Genomic DNA, 23,598 nt, shown 5'->3' with positions numbered 1-23,598 from the left:
TAGAAGGTCGAGACGTCAGATTTCATCTGTGAGCAAATGCTGCATTAATATGCGAGTGAGAAAATATGTGTGTTCTACCATCTGCAGAATGCGGTATTAAAAAAACAAGCTAGCGGCCTGAGTGGTCCGCAGCTGCTGACATGGTCATTAGGTGTTGAATTTTTTGGTTTGTTTCCAGTGGAATTCAGGACTTGAAAAAATGTGAGTAGAAGAGCAAGGACCATTTGTTGCACTTTTTATGTTTACTTTAGTTACATTAGTCTGAAAATGCTTTGAAATGTATTTAGTCAATTCAATGTGTACCTTAATTGAGCTGGGTATAGTAACGGTGCTGTTCAAAATACTTGTCACAAGGACTTTTTAAATATTTTTGAAAGAAATAATTTGAATTCAACCAAGGCAGCATTTATTTGATCCAAGTTCAGTAAAAACAGAAATTATTGAAGTTTAAAATGACAGTTTTCTATTTTAATTTATTTTCAAATGTAATTTATTCCTGTGATCAAAGCTGAATTTTCAGCATCATTACTCCAGTCTTCAGCGTCACATGATCCTTCAGAAATCAATCTAAGAAGCTGATTTGCTGCTCAAGAAACACTTTTTTTTTGTTTGTTTTTTCAAAAGAACAGCAGTTATTAGAAATTGTAGTCTTTTGTAAAAATGTATGTCTTTTACCCACGTTTGACCAATTTATTGTGCCCTTTTAACCATTAAATATTTACATAGTTTCACAATTATACTATATGGGATATATATTATATGCTTTTTATTTTAGTGGGAATGTAAAACCAATTCTATTGAAAGCTGCTATTAATGTTTAACTGTTTGTTTAATGTATAGACACAGTTCATATCCAGTTGCTGAGATACTGTGATGAAATCCTGACCGAGTTTGAGTCATTTCCTTTAGTCTCAAATAAGAGATCAGAAGCAGGTCTGAAGTTACTGAGTTTGATTAAAGCCATTTTTAGTCACTATTTTTGGTGTTCAGTTAAATTTCAGCTCTCACATGAACACTCATGCTGAAATAGACCAGACAGGCAAAGCGGAAACCTTCTGATTTATTTGATGTTTGAGAGCTTAAATAACGTTTATTAGTTTATCTCAAACAAAATATTAGGAGTAAATGTGGATGTTTTTTTCAGTGCAGTTTACCCGCTCATACTCTTTTTACAGGTCAAATTTTTATATGCCATCTAAAATGTTTTGGTGTTTTCATTAATTCCTATTAAGCTCATGTTTTATCCACTAGGTGTCGCTAATAAGTCTTCTGTGCAGCGGCCCTGAATGTCATTGTGTTGAGAGAGGAACTTATCCAATGGTTATTTTATTATTATTTTTGAAAGAAAGACTTCAGAGACACCTGTAGTCTCACAATTTTTTTTAAGACCGTTCACAACTTTTTAAACCAGTTACATAATGGATTCTGAACGGTCTGATTACCGTTTGGTTAGCTGCTAGTTCGTCATACTATATTTCTTAAAGCACAGTCTCAACATAATGGCTATATTATATAATGGCATATGGTTGTCAAAAAGGTATGTAGAAACTTGAGTCACTTTTAAAATATCTGATTGACATTGTATTAAACATCATCCAAGTTATCTTTTGTGTTGAATATAGAGAAAATAATGAAAGGGTTTTAATTTTTTGGTGAAAACCCTTTAAGTCAGAGCCACTGTTCCAAGTATCAGTGTCACTCCTGATGATTTTCAACATCAGTGCAGCTATTGAGAATGTGTAAAACTGAAATATACATTGAAATTGGTTGCTGACATGAATTATTGCCCTCTCTTTATATTTCTCTCGCTCTGTTAATCTCCTATTCACAAATAGAGGCCAAAAGAGGCTCAGCCAGCTGGATGAGATTATCTTTTTTTTCTGATTAGAAATCAACGTCAGCACCCCCCCATAAAACACGCCAGTGTACCATCCTCTCTCTGAGCTCCGCCCCTTTCTGTCCTCCCGGCTGATATAAGGACGCCCACACCGACTCCAAACACTGTGAGGGAGAAAACCAGAGGTCACACTGATAAGAGAAAGGAAAAAAGAGGCCGCCGGCGTATCTGAGAGGCTCAACGAATCAGAGAAGAGTCAAGGAGAGAAGGAGACTGAAGAAAGCTGCCTGGAGGACGCCACGTGTGTGTGTGTGTGTGTGCATATGTATGTTGAGACAAGCATAGGTAGATTCCAGGGATATTTGTCAGACTGACAAGAGGACGAAAGCACATCATGGACCCCTCAAGTCCCTCAGAGGGCCCGGTGGAACACAAAGAAAGGAGGAAAATCCAGTTCGCCGTCCCGCCAACAGAACCGACTCAGCTGGACCCTCGGCAGGTTGAGATGGTAGGACTTACACACACACACACACACACACACATGCTGACTGGTAGCAATGACTGGTAACAATTTGCTGAATATCTTGAACATGTCTGGGTCATATTTCAAGCCAAAATCAGATTTACTTAAAACAGATGAGGATTATTTTTAGGGCTTTTAAAAACAAATTCCATTGTGACATCATTTTCATTACTTTTATGACTTTCATGCTAAATAAAAATTAAATTTTCATTACTCTGTGAAAGAAATTGATATATTTTCATTTCTATTGTACTGTATTTATTTATACTATTTTAATTTTTAAAAAAGAAAAAAAAAAACTGTAAACTAAAAAAAAATTAAAAATAAATGTAAAAAGTTACATGAATGAGAATCTAATGAGAATAATGGACAAAAAATTCAAATGTATAACTTGTGTACGCTATTCTATGCATGATGTTTTATTTAAAAATAAATTAATTAATTAATTAAAAATCTTTAAATAGTTTTTTTTTTTTTTTTTATCAACCCCCGGTTTCACAAACAAGGTTTAAGCCTAGTCCAAGACTAAAATGTAAATCTGAGCTGTTTCATCTGAAAGAAACTTCCACTGATTGATCTTAAAATATATCAATGCCTTTGTTTTGTCTCAAGATGGACACCAATAATATATATATATTTATTTTTCTAAGGCACGTTTATAAAAATGACTTAAATGTCCTGTTTGAACTGTGGCCTTAGTCTAAGCCCCGTCTGTGAAACCGGGCCCAAATGTTTAAAAAGAAAATTAAAAATAAGTTCTATGTTACAATAAAAAGGGAATCAAATGAAAGTAATGGAAAATACAAAAAAGTATATAACTTTCTATTTATGCTATTTTAATAAAAAATAAATTAAAAATGTAAAAAAAAATAAAAGTACCATTTTAAAATAAAAAAATACATCAAATAAAATTCATTAAATGTATGTTACAGAAATGAGAATCTAATGACAATAAATATGAAATATGCTTATTTATCATTACAGTAATGCCCAAATGCAAAACAATCTTAATGGTCTGAAAAATAGGCTTCATATTCTTTATGTAAAATATAATTTCTCAGTTTTTCTTTTAATTTTGGGGTCAAATGTGACCTGGAGTTATGTTTACCCTACACACTCACTGAGCACGCTCATAAAATGCAAAGTTTTAAGGCTATAAATCTGTCCTGGAAATGGTAAACGGTGTGTGACCTGGACTGGGGTGAGTTGATGTTCTGGATACCAGGATGTGGTTTTATTGCCTCTGCATGCAGTGGCTAAATTACACCGTGTTCATGTGCATGTTTCTAAGTCCGCTGTTGATTTTGGCCTTCAGTTGCGTTGCACATACATTTTTGAGATAAAGAGGTGCACGAATTGCACCTGGTTATGAATTTCTTTTTTTCTGGATCGCTGAGAGTGCAGATGTAAGACTCTGTGTGTGTGTGTGTGTGTGTGTGTGTGTGTGTGTGTGTGTGTGTCATCCTGGACCAATTCCCTGTCCTGTTGGTGCTGTAATTTTAGTCTTAACAAAGTGGGTCGGGGAGCTGTTCTGTACCAGCGAATCATCCTCGCGAGACACAAGTTAAAAGAGGTGAGAGGAAGAGGAGGCCCGATGCGTCTGCGCCCTATAGCAGTTCACATAAACCTCTGTAAACCCATTTATATGGTAAAGGTATTATTCATACAAAAATGAAGATACGTGCATTAGTTGCTTATCAAATAGGATTTTAAATGGAACACAAAAAGAGAAGAAAATGCCTCCACTCCAAACTGTTTTAATTACCAATAAGACACTATTGTCTTGAATTAGCTTTTATTTTTATATTTTCCTTTTAATGTTCTTTTAAAGGTTTATTAATTTGTGTTTTTGTTATTTTTTTTGTTTTTAGTTTAGTTTTTTTTATCTAGTTTTAATTTTAGTACATCAAGTTAAACTAGCTGAAATGAGATATATATATATATATATATACAAATAATCTATATAAAGCACATTTTTTTTTTAATGGTTTTAAATTTTAGTTTCAGGTTTAATTGTAGTTAACGCTAATAATCCCATCTCCGCTTCACACCGAAATGTCAAAAATCTGCATTATGGCATTACAAAAGTAGTAAAAATGACTGTTATGTTCTTCTGCAAAACAGACAAGAAATTGTCATTACAATCATAACCTTTTTTCTACTAGCCTTTTTTTCAGTCTGATCTTTTGAATCAAGTCAGATCTAGTTTGGTAAATTTGGTCTAAATGAATTGTTTGCACATTTTTTGCTTTTCGTATGGGTTCGAAACAACATGAGGGTGAGAAAATGGTGACAGAATTGCCATTTTTGCAAGAACCATTCATTTAAAATCAAGTGTAGTGTTCTGTATAGGAAGTATGTGTGTTGTTGTGAAGACATGATTGTGTCCTTTAAGCCTCTTCTTGAGGTGGAAGCATGTGTTGTGCTTGTTAGTGCCAGATTTCATGAATGGATGGGTTGCGCTGGGTTTTAGTGCTGGCAGAGCAGAGGGTGTGACATGAACACAACCTGATGATCATCTTCTCTAGCCTGATTTCAAATGATTCAAAGCACATCTTGAGCTTCAATGAAAGGAAGAACATCTAATCATTTTGTCTTAACTTTAAATCTAAGGTTGTTTCCAACATCATTTGATGGTGTACATCAGCTTCTCCTTCTTTAATCGTTTTTTTTTTTGTAGCACATGGAAACAGTCCAGCAGCGTCTGTGGAACAGCTTGAGCAGAATGAGTTTTTTCTGGCTCTCTGGTTTCTAACCGAATCTTCTGGCCATGTTTCAAAATTACACTTCCAGCGAAGTAGTTAATCAGATATATCCATATATCATCAAGGAAGCATTGCATTCATCAAAATGTATACTGTTACAACAGATTTCTATTTCAAATAAATGCTGTTTTCTATTCACTGTATTCTGAAGAGTTTATCACGCTTTCTACAAAAATATGAAGCATCGCAATTGTTTTCAACATCGATAATGATAAGAAATGTTTCTTGAGCAGGAAATCAGCATATTAGAATGATATCTGAAGCATCATGTGACGCTGAAAATTTAGCTTTGCATCACAGGAATAAATTACATTTTAAAATATATTCCAATAAATAGTTATTTTATATTGTAATAATATTCCACAATAGTACTGTTTTTTGTGATCTATTAGACTCGTGATTGATGCTTAAAACAAGAAATTTAAACACTATAAATTCAAGACACATTCTTTGACAATTTTTCAAGTGATTTTATCCAAAGATTGGGTAACACTTTACAATAAGGTTCCATTTGTTAACATTAACTATCAATGAAATATACATTTAAAGCATTTATTAATATTAGTTCATGTTGATTCCAACGAACGTTTACAAAGATTAATAAATACTGTAACAAATGTATAGCTCATTGATAGTTAATATATTCGTTAATGCATTCAATATAGTTAACAAATGGAACTTTATTGTAATGTGTTACCAATGACTGTAATAAGGATTTTAACTAGAAAATGCAAAGAAAATGACTTTTTGCAGTACAGATGAAATCTGAGTGTCATGCGTCAGTATGTGGACACCACAAAGGACTTGGACAGGGTTGCATGCCACTTCTTAAGATCATACATTAACAGAAATCAGGGTTGCTACTTCACCGTCCTACTTTTTATAATTGCCTTCGAACCTTCAGGTACTTTTGTAACGATGACCTCTAAAGAACAGAGATCACTGAAGACTGGGATGTGAACTAGTAACCCGCTTCGTTTCTTTATAAACATTATAATGATTTATAATCATTACATTCACCTTTACGGGAAGTCGTGGCCTAATGGTTAGAGAGTCGGACTCGTAATCCAAAGGTTGCGGGTTCGAGTCTCGGGCCGGCAGGAATTGTAGGTGGGGGGAGTGAATGTCCAGCGCTCTCTCCACCCTCAATACCACGACTGAGGTGCCCTTGAGCAAGGCACCGAACCCCCAACTGCTCCCCGGGCGCCGCAGCATAAATAGCTGCCCACTGCTCCGGGTGTGTGTTCACGGTGTGTGTGTGTTCACTGCTGTGTGTGTGTGTGCAGGTTGGATGGGTTAAATGCATCCATACTTGGCAGTATGTCACTTCACTTTATCTTATTTAGGATACACACTAGATGAAGTGCAGATCCAAACTATGGCCTCTATATATACGGCAGCACAGTTTAACTTTAGATATCCCAAAGGGGATAAAACACCCAGGGAACTTCATCAGCCTAGATCTGAATTTCATTATGAGGCTGAAATGAATGTCTGTTACACAAAATTATGAAAAAAATGTTTGGATAAATGGAAAATTTAAAACCTAGTTTAGTTTTACATTTGTGTAAAAATGGATATTGTGCCCTAGTTTACTTCTAATTGAATGATGGCATAAGGACCACTACTGTTTTTACTGTTTTTTTCTGTTTATGATGGGTTTTCATGAGGAAGTTGTCATTAGCCGGGTTTCCATCCAAAGTTGAGAATTTAACTAATGCGCAGAATTGGAACCAACGAGGCAAAGAGAATAAAATCGTCACTTCCTGGTAAACTGGTCAATAATGGTGGGAGAGTTTAATAGTTTTGCTGTAGTCGATACTTTAAGGTTTGTCTACTTTAAGTCAATGAAATAAAAAGTGTGAAAACTAGACCTGGTCTAAGCAATATGAAATACATTTGAAATGGATCATGAAAGTTGTCCTAATACAAGAACACATTTTGGTTTTAGGAAAACTTTGAAAGGTTTTGATCCTCTTCAAAGGTTAACTGTACTGTATATGATCGTTCAAAAATGAGTTTGTCTCAAGTTATAGTCATCTGGGCCAAAATACACTTGATATCATTTTATGTGCATCACACAGTGAAAAAAGCAAGACAATGCACTTCATTGTAGCAGCTATGAGTTTAAGTAAACAGGAAAAAACAATGGTGTACAGGATAAAACACGAAGAGCGGTTTATATAAGAGAGTGATTTAGTGTAGATCTGCATGACAAACACTACTCTAGGAAACATCTAATACAAATACAAACAAAAATGTAAACCAGGATTTTACTGAACTCCTTTACATTTACATTTATTCATTTAGCTGACGCTTTTGTCCAAAGCGACTTACAATTGCTATATATGTCAGAGGTCGCACGCCTCTGGAGCAACTAGGGGGTTGGGTGTCTTGCTCAGGGACACATTGGTGTCTCACAGTGGATTCGAACCCGGGTCTCTCACACCAAAGGCATGTGTCTTATCCACTGTGCCATCAACACCCCTTTAAACTACCATTTTGTTTTAAATGTTTTGCAAGAAGCTTCTTACGCATTCCAAGGCTGCATTTATTTATTGTGATATTGTGAAATATTATTGCAATTTTAAATAACTGTTTTAAAATGTAATTTCAGCATCATTACTCCAGTCTTCAGTGTCACATGATCCTTCAGAAAGCATTCTAATATGCTGATTTGCTGCTATATATAAGCCAGTGATTCTAGAAAGAATGACCACAAGATTATCGTTTCTCATGTGATTAATCTCTCCAAAGGTAAATGTCACTATATTATTGTGCTCTCTAATCCCGGGGGACTGTAGATTGCTATCAGAGCTGTCAGACATTCATCTGATTGTGAGAAGTATTTATACTGGCCTAATCTAAAGGAAACTTAGGGGGTTTATTGATTATTTATTTATTTGATTTACTCTTTACCTATGACCTAAAGATGCACAGGGTCATTACACAAGCCACTAGATTTAACAGCTCCTGCGCTTATAGAATAGAAGGACAGTGAAGTATTGATCAACCAGAGGAATGTTCTGGGTTCGATACAACGGAAGCTCTGTTGACAGACTGTGACATGTTGTTGAGTCCCACACACTGCCATTTATTTCATTTTTAGACCGTTGGAAGCACTGATGCATTTCTTTTATTTGTTGGTTTTGGTTTAGTCTGCGGGATTTTTTTTTTTTAGAATAAATCAGATGTAGTTTTTTTTGTATAATAGACTGCAGTTTTTTTTATTTTATAATAAACTGGAAGTAGGTTGTTTTTTGTTTTATAATAGATTAGGTGTAGAATTTATTTTAATTTATAATAGTTTGTATCACATTTAATACTATATCTTAATTTATAATAGAATAGATGTAGAATTTTTCATTTTATAGTAAACGGGATGTAGACTGAATGTAGATTTTATTTTATATTTTGAAAAATAATTATCATTTACAATAGAATAGATTTTTTATTTTATAGACAATGTAGATTTTTGTTTTAAATTCCATATTAGATTGGATATAGATTTTAGTTTAGCTTGAAACTAAAAGAAAAATGGCACATAATATATTACATAAGGCGACGGTGCCTGCTTGTATTATAAAGAGGTGATGACAGCGCCAGAGATTGAGATTATGTAATTTGAGCAGTGCGAAACTGTCATTGAACTCCGACAATGGCCAAGCTACGCTCCACAGCCAGTGACTGGAAATCTGCTGAAGCGTTGCAGAGAAATACAGCCTTCTGGGACACGGGTGAAAAACACTGCGTATAAAGTTGCTAGACTCTGGATTTTACAGTTAATCCACTATCTACACACACACAGACAAATTGACGTCACAAGGGTGAACTTTGGTGCCGCTTGTGTTTGTGGGTAAACAGAAATGAACAAAGACTCTGATTTTATTCTCTGAGTCTATCCACAGGGACAGACACCATCAGATTCACTGCTCAATTCATGCTGATGTGTGTATGTGTTGAGGATGTGTATGGCCAGCTTCATTTAGCTGAGCCCTACAAAAACATAGCCTACTCTGGTGATACCGTGGTACTTCGCTATATATACTGCATACCATGGTATTAAATGATTACTATATTCATATACAATGGTATATGGTACACCAGGGTAAAGAATAAGCAATGGTATCATGCATCTGCATGTCTTAAAAAGTACCACGATAACATTTTAGCATGTTTTTTGTTACTGAAAAACAAGGAAAAATGGACTTGGTTTCCTTCAAACATAATGCTTAGAATTGAGGTTCATCATTTTAGGCGCTTTTTTTTTTTTTTGCAAATTCCAAGTGTTTTCATGTGTAGTCACTGAGGAGAGGAATGAGTTTGGTCACACTGCCATAAAGCCCAGATCGGTGGAGTGTTGCAGTGATGTTTGTCCTTCTGTAAGAAGGAAAAAGACTAATATTAGCGTAGATGCCATTCTTCTAACAATGTAACAAATACATCGGGTGTTTTGGGAAGTGTTCCCGGTTCCGGTTGATCTAATTAATGCAGCCTAACAATCCTTTAACGGATTGTAACAGTTTGATTATTAAACATGCAGAGCAACCATCCAATAAAGCATTACAATAATCTAGCCTCGAGGTCATGAACGCATTAATGTTTCTGCATTTGACATTGAGAGCATAGGTCGTAATTTAGATATATTTTTAAGATGGAAAAATGCAGTTTTACAAATGCTAGAAATGTTTTAGATTTCTAGCATTTGTAAAAGATTGCTATCAAAAAGTACGCCTAGGTTCCTAGCTGATGACGAAGAATTTACAGAGCAGCTATCAAGTATTAGACAGTGATCTAGGTTATTACATGCAAAAGTGTTTTGGTCCTATAATTACACCTGTTTTTTCAGAGTTTAGCTGTAAGAAATTGCTAGTCATCCAGTTTTTGATATCAACTATACATTCCGTTAGTTTTGCAAATTGGTAAGTTTCATCAGGTCACAAAGAAATATAGAGCTGAGTATCATCAGCATAACAGTGAAAGATAACACCATGTTTCCTAATGATATCTCCCAAGGGTAACATGTAAAGCGTGAAAAGTAAGGGGCCAAGTACTGAGCCTTGAGGTACTCCATACTGAGCCCTACTTGGAAGTAGTTCATAAAGTCATTACTACTGTGCTGCTGGGTAATGCCTGAACCTTCTGATGTTTTTTTGTTTTTAATTTAGCCATTGTATTGAATAAATACTTGGGGTTGTGTTTGTTTTCTTCTAAAAGAGACGTAAAGTAAGCAGATCTAGCAGTTTTTAAGGCTTTACTGTAGGAGAGAGTATTTTCCCGCCAAGCAATATGAAATACCTCTAATTTTGTTTTTCTCCAGCTGCGCTCTATTTTCCGGGCTGCTCTCTTTAGGGCCCGAGTGTGCTCATTATACCATGGTGTTGGACTCTTTTCCTTAATCTTCCTAAAGGAGCAACCGTATCTAAAGTGCTAGAAAATTGAGAGTCAATATTTTTCTGTTACATCATCAAGTTCTTCTGAGCTATTGGATATGCTGAGGAATTGAGATAAATCAGGAAGATTATTTATAAAGCAGTCTTTTGTGGTAGAAGTGATGGTTCTACCATATTTGTAACAAGAATTTGGCTTTACAGCTTTAGCTATATGGAATATACACGAAACTAGATAATGATCTGAGATATCATCGCCACTGACATCAATTCCATATGACAGTATTAAATCTAGAGTATGATTTCGACAATGAATAGATCCTGAAACGTGTTGTTTAACACCAATAGAGTTTAGAATGTCTATAAATGCTGATCCCAACAAATCTTTTTCATTATCGACGACGACATGGATATTAAAATCACCAGCAAGTAGGACTTTATCTGCAGCTAGAACTAACTCAGATAGAAAATCAGCAAATTCCTTAATAAAGTCTGTATGGTGGCCTGTATACAGTAGCCAGTACAAACATCGCAGGGGATTTATCATTAACACTTGTTTCTTTGGATAACATTATATGAAGTAACATTACTTCGAACTAATTATACTTAAAACCCGACCTCTGAGAAATACTTGTATTGCTATAAATTGTAGCAACACCTCCCCCTTTACCTTTTGGACACGGCTCATGTTTGTAACCGTAATCTTGGGGAGATAGACTCGTTTAAATATTGCTCAGTTTGGCCAGGAGGCCAGCTCTAGTAAGAGTCTTGGTGGTTTCAAACTTCTTCCATTATGGATAATGAAGGCTACATGCTTCTGTGAACCTTCAATGTTGCAGTATCTTTTCTGAACTCTTTCTCAGATGTGTGGCTTGACTCAATCCTGTTTCTGAGCTCTACAGGCAGTTCTTTTGACCTCAGGGCTTGGTTTTTGCTCTGATATGCATTATCAGCTGTTAAACCTTTTCTGAGGGGTGTGTGCCTGTCCAAATCATAAATGAATTTGCCACATTTTAACTCAACTCGAAAGTGTAGTAACATCTACAAGTGATATGAGTGCTCCTGAGCTAAATTTCAAGTTTTTTATTTCTAAAAAATTTGCAGAGATGTTACAAACCTGTTTTGTGTTTTGTCATTATGGAGTGTAGAATGATGTGGAAAAAAGGTAATTTAAAGCAGTTTAACATAAGGCTGCAACATAAAATGTGAAAATTTGAGCCACACAGAAAAAAAATGTGTATGTATATATGTATGTGTGTGTGTGTGTATGTATGTGTGTGTATATATATATATATATATATATATATATATATATGTATATATATATATATATATATATATATATATATATATATATATATATATATATATATATATATATATACTGTATGTATTGAATAAAGTGTATAGAGTATATACAAAAGTCAACATTGTCTGTATATATTTTATATTTATTAAAATGTATTTTATTATATTTTATTCAAATAAATGTCACTCAGTTTACTGTAATATATAATGTACATCTCCGAGCAGCTAGGTTGTTGCTTGCAATTTGTTTCTTAATGTCTTTAAACCATGAGCGTTTCTAGTCTGAAATGCAAAAAATGTTGTAACTGTTTGTGTAATCGTAAAACACAAATATTTAACAGAACCTGAGGGAAAGAAGGACTCATAATATCATAATGGCAAATCCGTCTGGAACACAGGACTTTCTGCTGTTTGCGTAGAAAACGCTGTTAACCTGTCATTGGCACAACTGTTTTGTTAATGAATTTAACGTGTCTGCACCGCGTGTAAAGAGAGTTAACCAAAAACAGGAAAGATTTTGTGTGCTCTAGTTATTTTATGTGTACAAAGATGTGGCCGATATTGTCTTTTCCTCTGTATAATGATGTCATTTGTGTACGTAACATGAGGTGTGACTTGAGTCAGGGCATAAGAACTGTATCGTTTTTTAGGATAAAATGACTTTGTCAACCACAAAAAGCGGTTTGGTTTTCCAGACAAAACATTGTGTTTAAAGAACTATATAAACTGGATGTTTGTGCTTTAAGTAAATGTGAGTGGTGTTGCTGCCATGATGCTAGGGTGCTACGGATAATTGCAAAGATGTTGCTATGTAGTTGCTAAGGTTTTAAAAAAAAAAAAAAAAAAAAAAAAAAAAATATATATATATATATATATATATATATATATATATTTGTTAATTTTGCTGTATGTTTGCTAGGATGTTCTTCTGAGTGGGTTTTAATGTGTTATGTAGTTGCTAGGGTGTTCTGAGTGTTTCTAATGTGTGGCTATGTGGTTGCTAGTGTGGTTTAAGAGGATTTAATGTGTTATGGGGTTACTAAGGTTTTCTAAGTCGTTTTAATGTGTTATGCGGTTGCTATGGTGTTCTAAGTGGTTTTAATGTGTTATGCGGTTGCTAGGGTGTTGTAAGTGGTTTTAATGTTATGTGGTTGCTAGGGTGTTGTGAGTGATTCTAATGTGTGGTTATGTAGTTTCTAGGGTATTTTAAGTGGTTTTAATGTCATGTGGTTGCTAGGGTGTTCTGAGTGATTCAAATGTGTGGTTATGTAGTTTCTAGGGTATTTTAAGTCGTTTTAATGTGTTATGCGGTTGCTAGGGTGTTCTAAGTGGTTTTAATGTTATGTGGTTGCTAGGGTGTTGTGAGTGATTCTAATGTGTGGTTATGTAGTTTCTAGGGTATTTTAAGTCGTTTAATGTGTTATGCGGTTGCTAGGGTGTTCTAAGTGGTTTTAATGTTATGTGGTTGCTAGGGTGTTGTGAGTGATTCTAATGTGTGGTTATGTAGTTTCTAGGGTATTTTAAGTGGTTTAATGTGTTATAATGTGGTTGCTAAGGTGTTCTAAGTGGTTTTAATGTTATGCAGTTGCTGGGGTGTTCTGATTAGTTCTAATGTGTTATGCTAAGTGGTTTCAATCTATTGCTGTGTGCTTTCTAGGGTGCTCAGAGTGATTCTAGCATGTTGCTTTGTGGTTGCTAGGGTGCTAGTTTGATTTTTAGTGTGTCACTGTGGTTTCTAAGGGTTTTCTAATGGTTTCAGCATGTTGCTGTGTGATTGTTAGTGCACCGCTTACTGTGCCCTTATTCTAGGCATCACACTGACACATTAAACTGCTGATCATTACAGGTCATTGTAGAGAACAAAATCATGAATATGTAGTGTACTTGCATCGCATCAGATAAAACTTTGGCAAAACCAGTGATCATTTCCTCCTGCAGAGTGCTGGTTTTTATCAACCCCAAGACCTTATAAATATGACCTTGTCTCCAGGCAAACTGATAACTTGTAAAGTTAGCCGGCCTGACTAGAGTTTAGTGTGTAATATACATCAGACGGTCAGTGAACAGACAGACAGTGTTGTCTGAGACTGCAGGAAATATTGAATAGTGCAGGAACACATGCATGCCAGTTTTGTTTTGAGAGCATAATACTCACACAGCCAATTAGGTCTAAATATATATTTTTTTTCACTCTTGCACATCCAAGAGTGAAAAAGGATGGAGATGGAAAAGTTTGCGACTTGCACAACCTTTTTTTCAGTGTGAGTTGAGAAGACAATGTTTTATGTCAGTTGGAAATTATGTGTATACATGGCATATGTAATAGAAAATCATGATGGAGTTCTGAGAAGAAACTATCTGGATTTCTGCATGATTGGCTTCAAAAAATGTGCTCTGAACCTCATCAAAGTTAGTTGTAGCAAACGACACAAAAGCCATTTGACTGTGTTTCTGTTTCTCCCTACAATGTGGCAACGTCACTAAACAAATGTTCATTTTGTGAATCTTAACATTTTGGAGGAGGATTTCCCACAGAACACTTTGTTTCCTCCAGAACACTGTGAACTCTGCTCCAGTGTTGCTGAAGAACATCCAGGTGGCCTTGTGGGACATTTAAAATAGTGACAATTATGTATTGTCCTTTATTTGGAGAGCCTGTTGGTAACACTCAGACGTTTACTGTTATTCAGTGTTTTTCATTATGTAGACTCGCTACTTAATGTATTAACATGCATAAAGCACAAAAAAGCCAGTACAACTTGTTTCTACAGTTCTACATCAAATGTTTGAATTAAAGACAACAATGGCCAGATTCTGCTGCAGAAACTTTTTAAAGGCAGGATAGATGATTTGGTTCAAAAACATTTTTTGTTAAGCTGGTTGAAAGACACATCCAGATAGCAATCAATCACTGAGTCAAGTGATCTAAATGTGTTTATATCCTCTGTGAAAGGCGTATGAGCCTAAAATGTTTGTCCAATCATATTCACACACCCTTTCCACGCAGACATGATACGTCATCAGCGTGGTCCATTACGCTACTGCAGACTGAGTGAGAATGGAAGGCGTTATTATTGTAATATTATGCACTTTGTACTGTAATGTTTTCTCGCCGGTGAATGAGATCGCATTCATGTGTTTTGGAGGAGGCTTGGCTTTGGAGGGTGATTTGCAGGGAGGGTGGGATCTTATGCTTTCAAAGCTAGCTTGCTATTGCTAGCCTCTCTGAAATCGGCCTATCTTTAAAGTATACAAATAACATTTTATTTAGTTCTTCAGAAACCATGTATGTTTCTCTGTAATAAAAAATCTTAAAAATAATATGAAGAACCTTGGAATCTCCATTCCGCATTCCAGTTCTTTATAGTGGAAAAAGATTCTTTAAAGAACTGTTCATTGAAAGGTTCTTTGGGGAACCCAAAATAGTTCTTCTATGGCATCACTGTGTAAACCCCCTTTTAGGATCTTAATGTTTAAGAACTACTTTTGATCTCTATATTCTTGATAGAGCCTTGCATGTTAAAAATATCAAATTAATCACTTTTATTTTTTAGGGTGAAAGTTTGTACTTGTATAAGGATACGTTTACATGACACCGATGTAACAAAAACAGAAAAGTTTTTCCTTTGTGCTTTTGAAAAGTTTTGTGTACAAACACAGTTCCATGAAGACGACTAAAAACGCTGTATTATGCATGCCAGGCCAGTAGTTGGCGATGTCACTTTGTAAACAAACACTACACGCCTGCTCACATACACACATATGCCTGTAGACTGAAAATGTAATATGCATGTGCATTACATCACAATTTTCACAAAGTTGCATGTTCTCCATGCAACAGTATCGTTTTCAAAAATTTTCAAAAGTTTGCATTTTTAGGCCCCCAAAATGCCATTGTTGTGGAAATGAATGGCAAAACTGCATAAAAATGTTTTCAGTTTTTAGTTGAAAACAGTGTTGTGTAAAACCCCCCACAGAGTTTAGCTCTAACCTTGATCAAACTGTCTTTGGTCCTTGCACACTGAGTCCTAAATTTTTGTATGTGTTTTTTTCGTATTCATCATCCTTCCCTGTCAAAATGCTTGCTACGGTCGGCGCCAATAGCCTTGTGGTTAGTACGTCAACATACAGCACAACTGCGCTTACGGCGACCCGAGTTTGATTCCCGTCTCGAGGTCCTTTGCAACTGTCCAATCTATAAAAAATGCATAAATCCCATAAAAAAATAAAAATAAAAAATGCTTGCAACGGATGCGAAAACGCAGAAAATCAAACCTGATCCGAGTTTTTTTAATGACAGACAAAAGTTTCGGAGGCAGTGTGTAAACGTGATTGGTGAGGTCGTATTTATTTTTCAACGTGCGAAAATTTCGGACTCAGTGTGCAATGACCTTTACCCTGTAACTTTCTTGTAATCCAGAAAGCCTTGATCAGCTTGTTCAGGTGTGATTGATTAGGGTTGGAGCTTCACTCTGCATGGCTGGAGTTGAGAACTGCTGTGTTAAAGAAGACTTGTGTAATCCTTCAAGGTCCCTCTGAAATCTAATCAGGTGCTCTTTTGCGAAAGACTTTCTCTTTTGATCAGTGCTCTTCACTTGGGTTTAGTTTGGGATCGAACTTATTGACTGGTTTCCTCATTTTCAAATAAGTTTTATCAGTTGATTTGTGAAATTGCATTTATCTGTAATTATCAATTGTAATTAAAACTGAAAAAATACTGTCTTGGACCCCACTGTGAAGGTCACATAAACTATTCTCCTATTCTCTTTTAGTGAACTTTCAGTTAAGAATTGAGAGTTTTCAGTCAGGATTTTGCCATGATGAGGGTTTGTTGACCTGGCAGAGTTCCTAGAGGACTTGGAGATTAGTTGAAGAGCTATTTTCTTGACATCATTAGTCAGTTCTCTGTGTACTTTTGTGCTTCATTGTGCTCTTTTTCAGTTGTGTCCTTGTGCATTTGGTATCTGGCAGATTTGTATGAATGTTTTCTTTTCAGGAACTTTTGGGTAGAGGAAATTGCAAGGGTTTGAGTGGAGGGAGGCTTCAGATACAGTTCTCTAATTCACATTTTTTGGCATAGCTGTCACACGTGCAATGACATATATTCAAAATGTCCTCATTAAAGTCAACATCTAAAACAGGGTTTCCCAAATAGGGATGTTGCAGGGGGTTTGTGGTAGACTGTGGGAGAAATGAATTGCAAATAAATACAAATGTAAAGTAAACAAATACAGAATGGTTGATTTAAATGTAATACGATGAGACAAATAACAAGCTAATATGAAAAGATGTTTTGAAATGTATTATGATGTTGCAGGAGGACTGACCCTGTAATAATTTTACTGTTAATCACTGTAAGTAAAAGTGTCCTAGCTCCTCATTCATACTTATGCAAAATGTGATGGTTTGTTTTCTTCTCTTTTTTTCCGTTAACAATTCTCTACTGTCTGTCATACAGATTCGACGACGAAGACCCACACCTGCCACTTTGTTCAGAGTAGCAGACCAACCATCTCCTGAGGATGACATCTCCAGCCATCAGGTACCACAGTGCCACCTCAGTTCTGGAGGTTAAACTGCATTCATAATACATTCACATGGAAAAGCCAAATGAATGAACAATGTTGAATTTATGTATAGCTATATGTTGTGTATATCCCTTACAATAAACATACTGTGGCCACTGTGATTATACTGTGATTATATTATAGATTATATGCATGTACTGTTGTATCTCTAATACATGATAAATAATACCATAGTAAAACCATTGCATTAATATAAAAATAAAGCATTTTTCATAATAATTTCAAGATTTGTTCTTGCTGCGGTTTATCCATTTACAATATTTACCAGAAAAATTGAAATATTCATATCAGGGTTATCGTTTAAAAACCTTTTCTTACTTGAAATAATAGAAACATTAAGTAAAATAAAATTTAAAAAAGTATTTTTTTTTTTTTAATTACTAAATGACCTAAAACTAAATAAACTACAAATGTAAATAAAAACTATATAGACATTAAAAATGACAAAAATACAAAATTACTAAAACTCTAAAATGAAAACAGAAAAAAGGAATAAAAACTAATTCAAAATATTAACAAAAACTATAATAGCACGTCAATGATACTAAAACTATTATACAATTATAATTAAGATGAATATTAAGGAATATTAATTAATTGTACAAGTATTATATGTAATCATTATTTTAATTGATATAATAATAATTTATGATTTTGCGTAATATTTGACCTATATTCTGTATTGTAATATTAGTACATTATAATATTTGATATTATATACGTCTGATTTTAAGGATTTTTTTTTTTTGTATAATAAAAATAATTGTGTAGGGTTGACACTTGATGTCCGACGTAAAATCAGTTGAGGTGTGTGTGTAATATATGTCCATTTAACCTATATGCTATCTTCAGTGGGTTGTAGGAGAAAATGGTGTCCTCAAGCCAAAACGAATCAACCCAAATATCTACCAGCCACCATCATTAAAAGGTAAAAGCCTGTAGTTCTGTCTGTGATGTGTGATCTGTACCCACTGTATTGTGTATATTCCTTTGGTATACATATTGTTTCTGAAGCACTGTGGCGGCCCTGGGTTTAAAAGCTCTCCCAAGCTGCAAGTCTGTTTTTCCTATTTTACCATGCATGTGTGTAAGATTAGAGATGGTGACAGCTGTGATGGGTGTGAGTCTGTGCTGCTCTGGATCATCCTGGATTACAGCAGATAGCATACAGCTGCAAACACAGTTTTAGAGGACAGACGTCCATCAGAAACATTCACCGTCAGATCAATGCACTACAAAGACTGTGACCCACTGAGGACAATCTAGATTACTAGATTATGTCAACATAACGGTGCTGTTGTTTTCATCTTTGGCTCCGTTTAGATCTATTTTCATTGACGGAGCAAAAATAAACACAATAACTGGCTGTATTTTGTCTAAATTGTAACTTATAAACTTATTGTTTATAGAAAATTCCATTTGATATCAAGGTGATATTGAGTTTGACTGCACTACTGCTTTTCTTATATTGCTTAATTGTCTCAATTGATCCATTATTCTCTTAGGAAATTCTATGAGAAACTGTAGAAGCTTGTTTTCACTACAGGATAAAAATAAAAGGTAATTGTTCATTTTCATATTAACTCACAATTCTGAGGGGGGAAAAAAAAATCAGAATTGAGATATAACTCGCAATTTCATGGGGAAAAAACTGAATTGTGAGAGAAAAATAGCAATTACATTTTCATTTTTTATTCCATGGTGAGAAAAAAGTCAGAATTGTTAGAATTCAGAATTTGCGAGAAAGTAATTCAGAATCCTGACTTTATATCTCGCAATTCTGAGTCTCTATATTAGGATTCGGACATTTTTTGCAGAATTGTGAGAAAAAAGTCTGAATTGTTGGACAAAAAGTCAAAATGACCTTTATTTATAATTTTTTTTTTTTGTTTGTTTCTTTTTTTTATTCTATGGCAGAAACCAAAAGAAAATAAATTGGACAGTGATGACAAATTTGTTTTATTAGTAATGCGTGAAATTAAAAGAAGGGAAAATAGCTATGCATTACTGTGATATTGTCTCTGAATGTGAATCGCCTATTTGTAAAAAGACAGGTGGTTTATCCCTGTCCATACATTTCCCGTCATTGTAGTGGAAATAAAACCCATTCTGGTTGGCACAGTGCAGAGGTCTTGCTAAAAAAGTAAACAGACCCATCCCTCTTTACCTGTGTGTGCTTGTGTATGTTCCTGTGTTATCCCTTGTGTTTTGATGATCCCTGATTTGTGAATCCCCTGTGTGTGTGTGTGTGTGTGTGTGTGTGTTTGTGGTCATGTGTTTATAGCCGTGCAGCAGATGGCTGAAGCTCACATGGAGAAATTAGGTGTGTATCCTCATGTAGAGGAGGAAGGGGAGGAGCCTATTCAGAGAGGGGGGGAGGAGATTTCCTCATCCTGCACAGCTGGTAATCTTAATGTCACATCACAGATGAACCCTCCACATATACATGTTACGTTGTCAGTATTACATTTAGTTTTTTATCATTTAATTTGAAAAGGTTATTGCTGAATGTTCATATCAGCCTTGCAAAAACAATAGTACGAGAAACTTATGTTCACACTTCCTCAAATATTACGTCAGATTAATATTACTGAATACTTTCTACTACTATAACTATTAGTTTCAAAGGGGTAAATGTAAAGAAAAGACAAAAGTTGTAATGTTTATTTTAATATTTCTATTGCATTATCCATATATAATAGATTGAATTACTTCAAAAGTTCATGGTGATAAAATAAATTAATAAATGTTTTATTTTTATTACATTTCTATTGAATGATGCATTAAATGGCAACAAAACAACAATACCAAATAATGTGAACTGTTATTGTTACAGTATTCTGTTAATTATATCAGTAGTAAGTGATAAAGTTGCAGATAACAGTTTTCGGTAACACTTTATTTTAATGTGTCCTTTTTACACGTTGTGTGTATTTACTATTATAATAACAATGAATTAGGCATAATTACATGCAAGTAACCTTAACACTAACCATATAGTAAGTGCATGTAGTTAATATTACTTGGTATGTAAATGTATAATTACACTGTAACAAGGACAGTTTAAAATAAAGTGTAACCTAGTTTTCTGAAAAATATATTGTCGGGGCACATTTAGACTCTATCACTGTTTTTTTTTGGGGGGGGGGGTATTTAGTGGGAAAAACTTAAGTGACTTATTTTTTTAACATTCCACAAATGTGATCTTGGGTTCAGAGTACAGTCTTTTATTGTGCATCTCTCTTTTTTTCGTCTAAATTTTAGTGCTTTTTATTAAAAATAAAGTTCTGTCTTAGTCTTTTATTTAAGTGCTGGTAAAGTAGGTGGTCTTTGTGTCATTGAAACATCATTGTTTTCTTATATTGTGCTACTGTCTCTACATATCGTATTTGCATGTAGCATTCAACCAAAAACATCAGCCAGTCAAATATGAGATTATCTGTTGATTCCATATTTTATTTAATAAATACTCATTTTAAAGATTCACAGGAGCAAAGGGGTATGGCAGAGCACCAGCCCGGCATGACAAAGGCAGGAGCCACGGCACCAACCGATGAGGAGGAGGAGGAGGAAGTAGTAGAAGCAGATGATATGGCAGAGGATGAGTGCAGAAATGTGGACTGATAAAGTTTGAGGAACTTTAGAGATTTTTTCACAATGCAGAACCGTGTTTGGAGATCAGAATTATTGTTTATTGATTACTGGCTGTCAATAATTCCATCACTTGATAAAAACGGCTGTCTTTTTGTATTCAGAGACTTTAAAAAAACTCTGAAAGACTGAAATTTTGTAGTGGTCAAACAACCTCAATCAATTCATTCACCCCAACATTGCCATGAAATAGAAACGCATAAGGTTAGTAGTCAACTAATATCATCCCTGCGTTTCATACATTCGAACACATAGGTAAAGTAACTTAACTTTCTATAGTTGTATGAGCAGCGCAGTTATGAAAGTGAATTGAGAAATGTGTTAGTGCTCATGTCATGTTTTGTGTGTGTGTGTGTGTGTGTGTGTGTGTGTGTTGCGCTCGGTGTGTTTCTTTGGGCCTACACTGCCATCTGGAGTACAGAGAATTGTTATACTGAATCCCATGAAATAATTAGCAAAAAACAATAATCCCAGAGCACATGGAAAGGCTCAATATCTAAGTGTTTAGGAGCATTATTATTTGTTAAACCATTGCCAGCAGTTGGATCACACTTCAAACTACAGTTAATTTAGCAGAAACAACAACAAAAAAGAATGTTTATAATTATATTTGCATATTTATAAATATAAAAAGAAATAATTACTAATTTCTAAAATGATCTAAAATCATTTCTAAATTCACCAGTGGTAGGTGTGGCAAAAACGTTTCAAATACAAAGATTTGAAGAGTACTTCTAAAAAAAAAAAAAAAAAATTAAAAAGCTGATAAAGACTGCAGTTATATCAGTATTCCAATAAAGGCCATTTTGTTTTTACATGGAGTGGACCATGTTAAGATCCCAAATACTGTTTTGCTTTATCTCACTGTTTTGGGAGGCTTTTGTGCAACTAATCGTGGCTGACTGTGAATAACACATTCCTACAATGTTGTCTTTGTGATTCATTTGTAGTTTGTCAATAACATCATGATCAAAGCTGCTATAAACATCATATTTGCATACAGAATAGAATTTGCATCTCTTGATATGGATATAACAAAAAACTCCATTCAGTGCCTCGGGGTGAACGTTCAGTGCTTGGAACATGTAAATGATTTCAGTTGATTACTGTCGTTAACAACTTACATTAATATTAGCTGGGTAACTAATAACTTAGTTTTTAAGTTTCTTCTTTTAAGGGAAAAATGTTTAACTATTTTTAAAAATAATTGATAATGATTTAAAATGAGAAGTCAACAGCCACGTGTTGCTTTTTTTAAGAAATTGTACTGCTTTATATTGAAAATAATCATATTTGTATGCACATATTCCTCCAAAGCTCATGCTGTTTATTTTGATTAATGTATAATAGAAAATCTGAGAAAATGTACCCAATTAGTATCGCTATCCATACGAACTATGGAAATGTTTTAGGTTAAAGTCTCTGTATCAGTAAATATATTTGCACTGAATTAAAGTGTTAAAGAATATCATCTTTTTCATGTTTTTGGATCATCATAAGGCAAACTCCATTACACAGTCTTCAAATGTTGCAGCCATTTGGACAAAATTGGACATGTTTGACCTCGGTTTGAAGTGCTGTTACTTAACATTTGGAAAAAGTATGATTTTTATACTCTGACCAATAAAAATGTTCATCAACAATGCATATTTTCAGTTTAATGTCGCCAAGACGAGCATGTGTGGGCAGTTTTGGCAAAAACATCCAGTTTCTGTTATAAACAGATGGCGGCACAGTGGTTCTCTAGCCCATTTCTTGAACGTCTGCCTTTGATGCTTTCAAAATCTGGGCTGAAACTGATCTGGCTTGGATTCCCATAAGAGGTGGTCCATATTTTAGTCAAAAATCTAATTTTTCAGATTCTCCGCCAACAGCTTCTGCTTTATCACACCATTAGGAGGATCCAGGATTAGGAAACTTCCCCAGACTAACGTTTGCATCAGATCCCTGTGTTTGGCATTGTGGCTAACAGATAGGTGGGGCGGCACAAGCGAGATGTGACGCTGTGACCTACTTCACACAATATAGTGATCAGTGTTTTATGGTGAGTTATGGGAGCATGTGGCAGATGGGGGAAATGAAACCCAGGATTTATGGCATGACGCTGCAGTTGCTGATAGTGGGAAATTCTGAAACTAGACTATTAACATAGGCCCTATCTAAGAAGAACAACAGGGTTTATGGTGGACATGGTTTTAGTTATGGTGGGAAACAAGGCCATCCATTCGCATCAGAATTGAGAGACTTGAAGTACAAATGTAATCCACTTTTTATACTTAACCAATACAATTTCTCATTTTTTTATATACTATTTATTAATGTGTCCATTACATTTTTAGCCTAACTAAACAGAACCATGGTAATTTGATATTAGTCAGTCATAAGGATTTTCACACTGGTTTAAGATGTTGTATTAAGCTATTCAGATGTTATATACACACACACATACATGCATTATACAGGTTTAATGCTTTTGCAGACAATGTAATTACGTAACTGTCATATAACTGTATATTATTCACTGTTTTAGAGGAGA

General features: G+C 34.8%; 1 protein-coding gene across 1 annotated transcript; it reads left to right on the top strand.

Moving 5' to 3' along the window:
- The first annotated feature begins 2,000 nt into the window (after positions 1–2,000).
- On the top strand, positions 2,001–22,701 carry LOC306846947 (protein phosphatase 1 regulatory subunit 1B-like). The gene is made up of 5 exons (XM_079380662.1): positions 2,001–2,345; positions 17,282–17,365; positions 18,264–18,339; positions 19,696–19,815; positions 20,893–22,701. Exons 1-5 carry the CDS (start codon positions 2,232–2,234, stop codon positions 21,033–21,035), a joined length of 537 nt encoding a protein of 178 aa, XP_079236788.1. The 5' UTR covers positions 2,001–2,231; the 3' UTR covers positions 21,036–22,701.
- Positions 22,702–23,598: the final 897 nt, after the last annotated feature.

This window comes from Barbus barbus (assembly GCF_936440315.1).
Source record: "Barbus barbus genome assembly, chromosome: 27".
NCBI lineage: Eukaryota > Metazoa > Chordata > Actinopteri > Cypriniformes > Cyprinidae > Barbus > Barbus barbus.
Note: the sequence above shows the minus strand (reverse complement) of the source record. Positions and strands in the feature narration are given on the sequence as shown.

Coding starts and splice junctions, on each gene's coding strand:
- LOC306846947 (XM_079380662.1), top strand. CDS start 2,232: ATGGACCCCTCAAGTCCCTCAGAGGGCCCGGTGGAACACAAAGAAAGG. Junction 18,340..19,695: donor CCAGCCACCATCATTAAAAG/GTAAAAGCCTGT, acceptor ATGTGTTTATAG/CCGTGCAGCAGATGGCTGAA. Junction 19,816..20,892: donor TTCCTCATCCTGCACAGCTG/GTAATCTTAATG, acceptor CTCATTTTAAAG/ATTCACAGGAGCAAAGGGGT.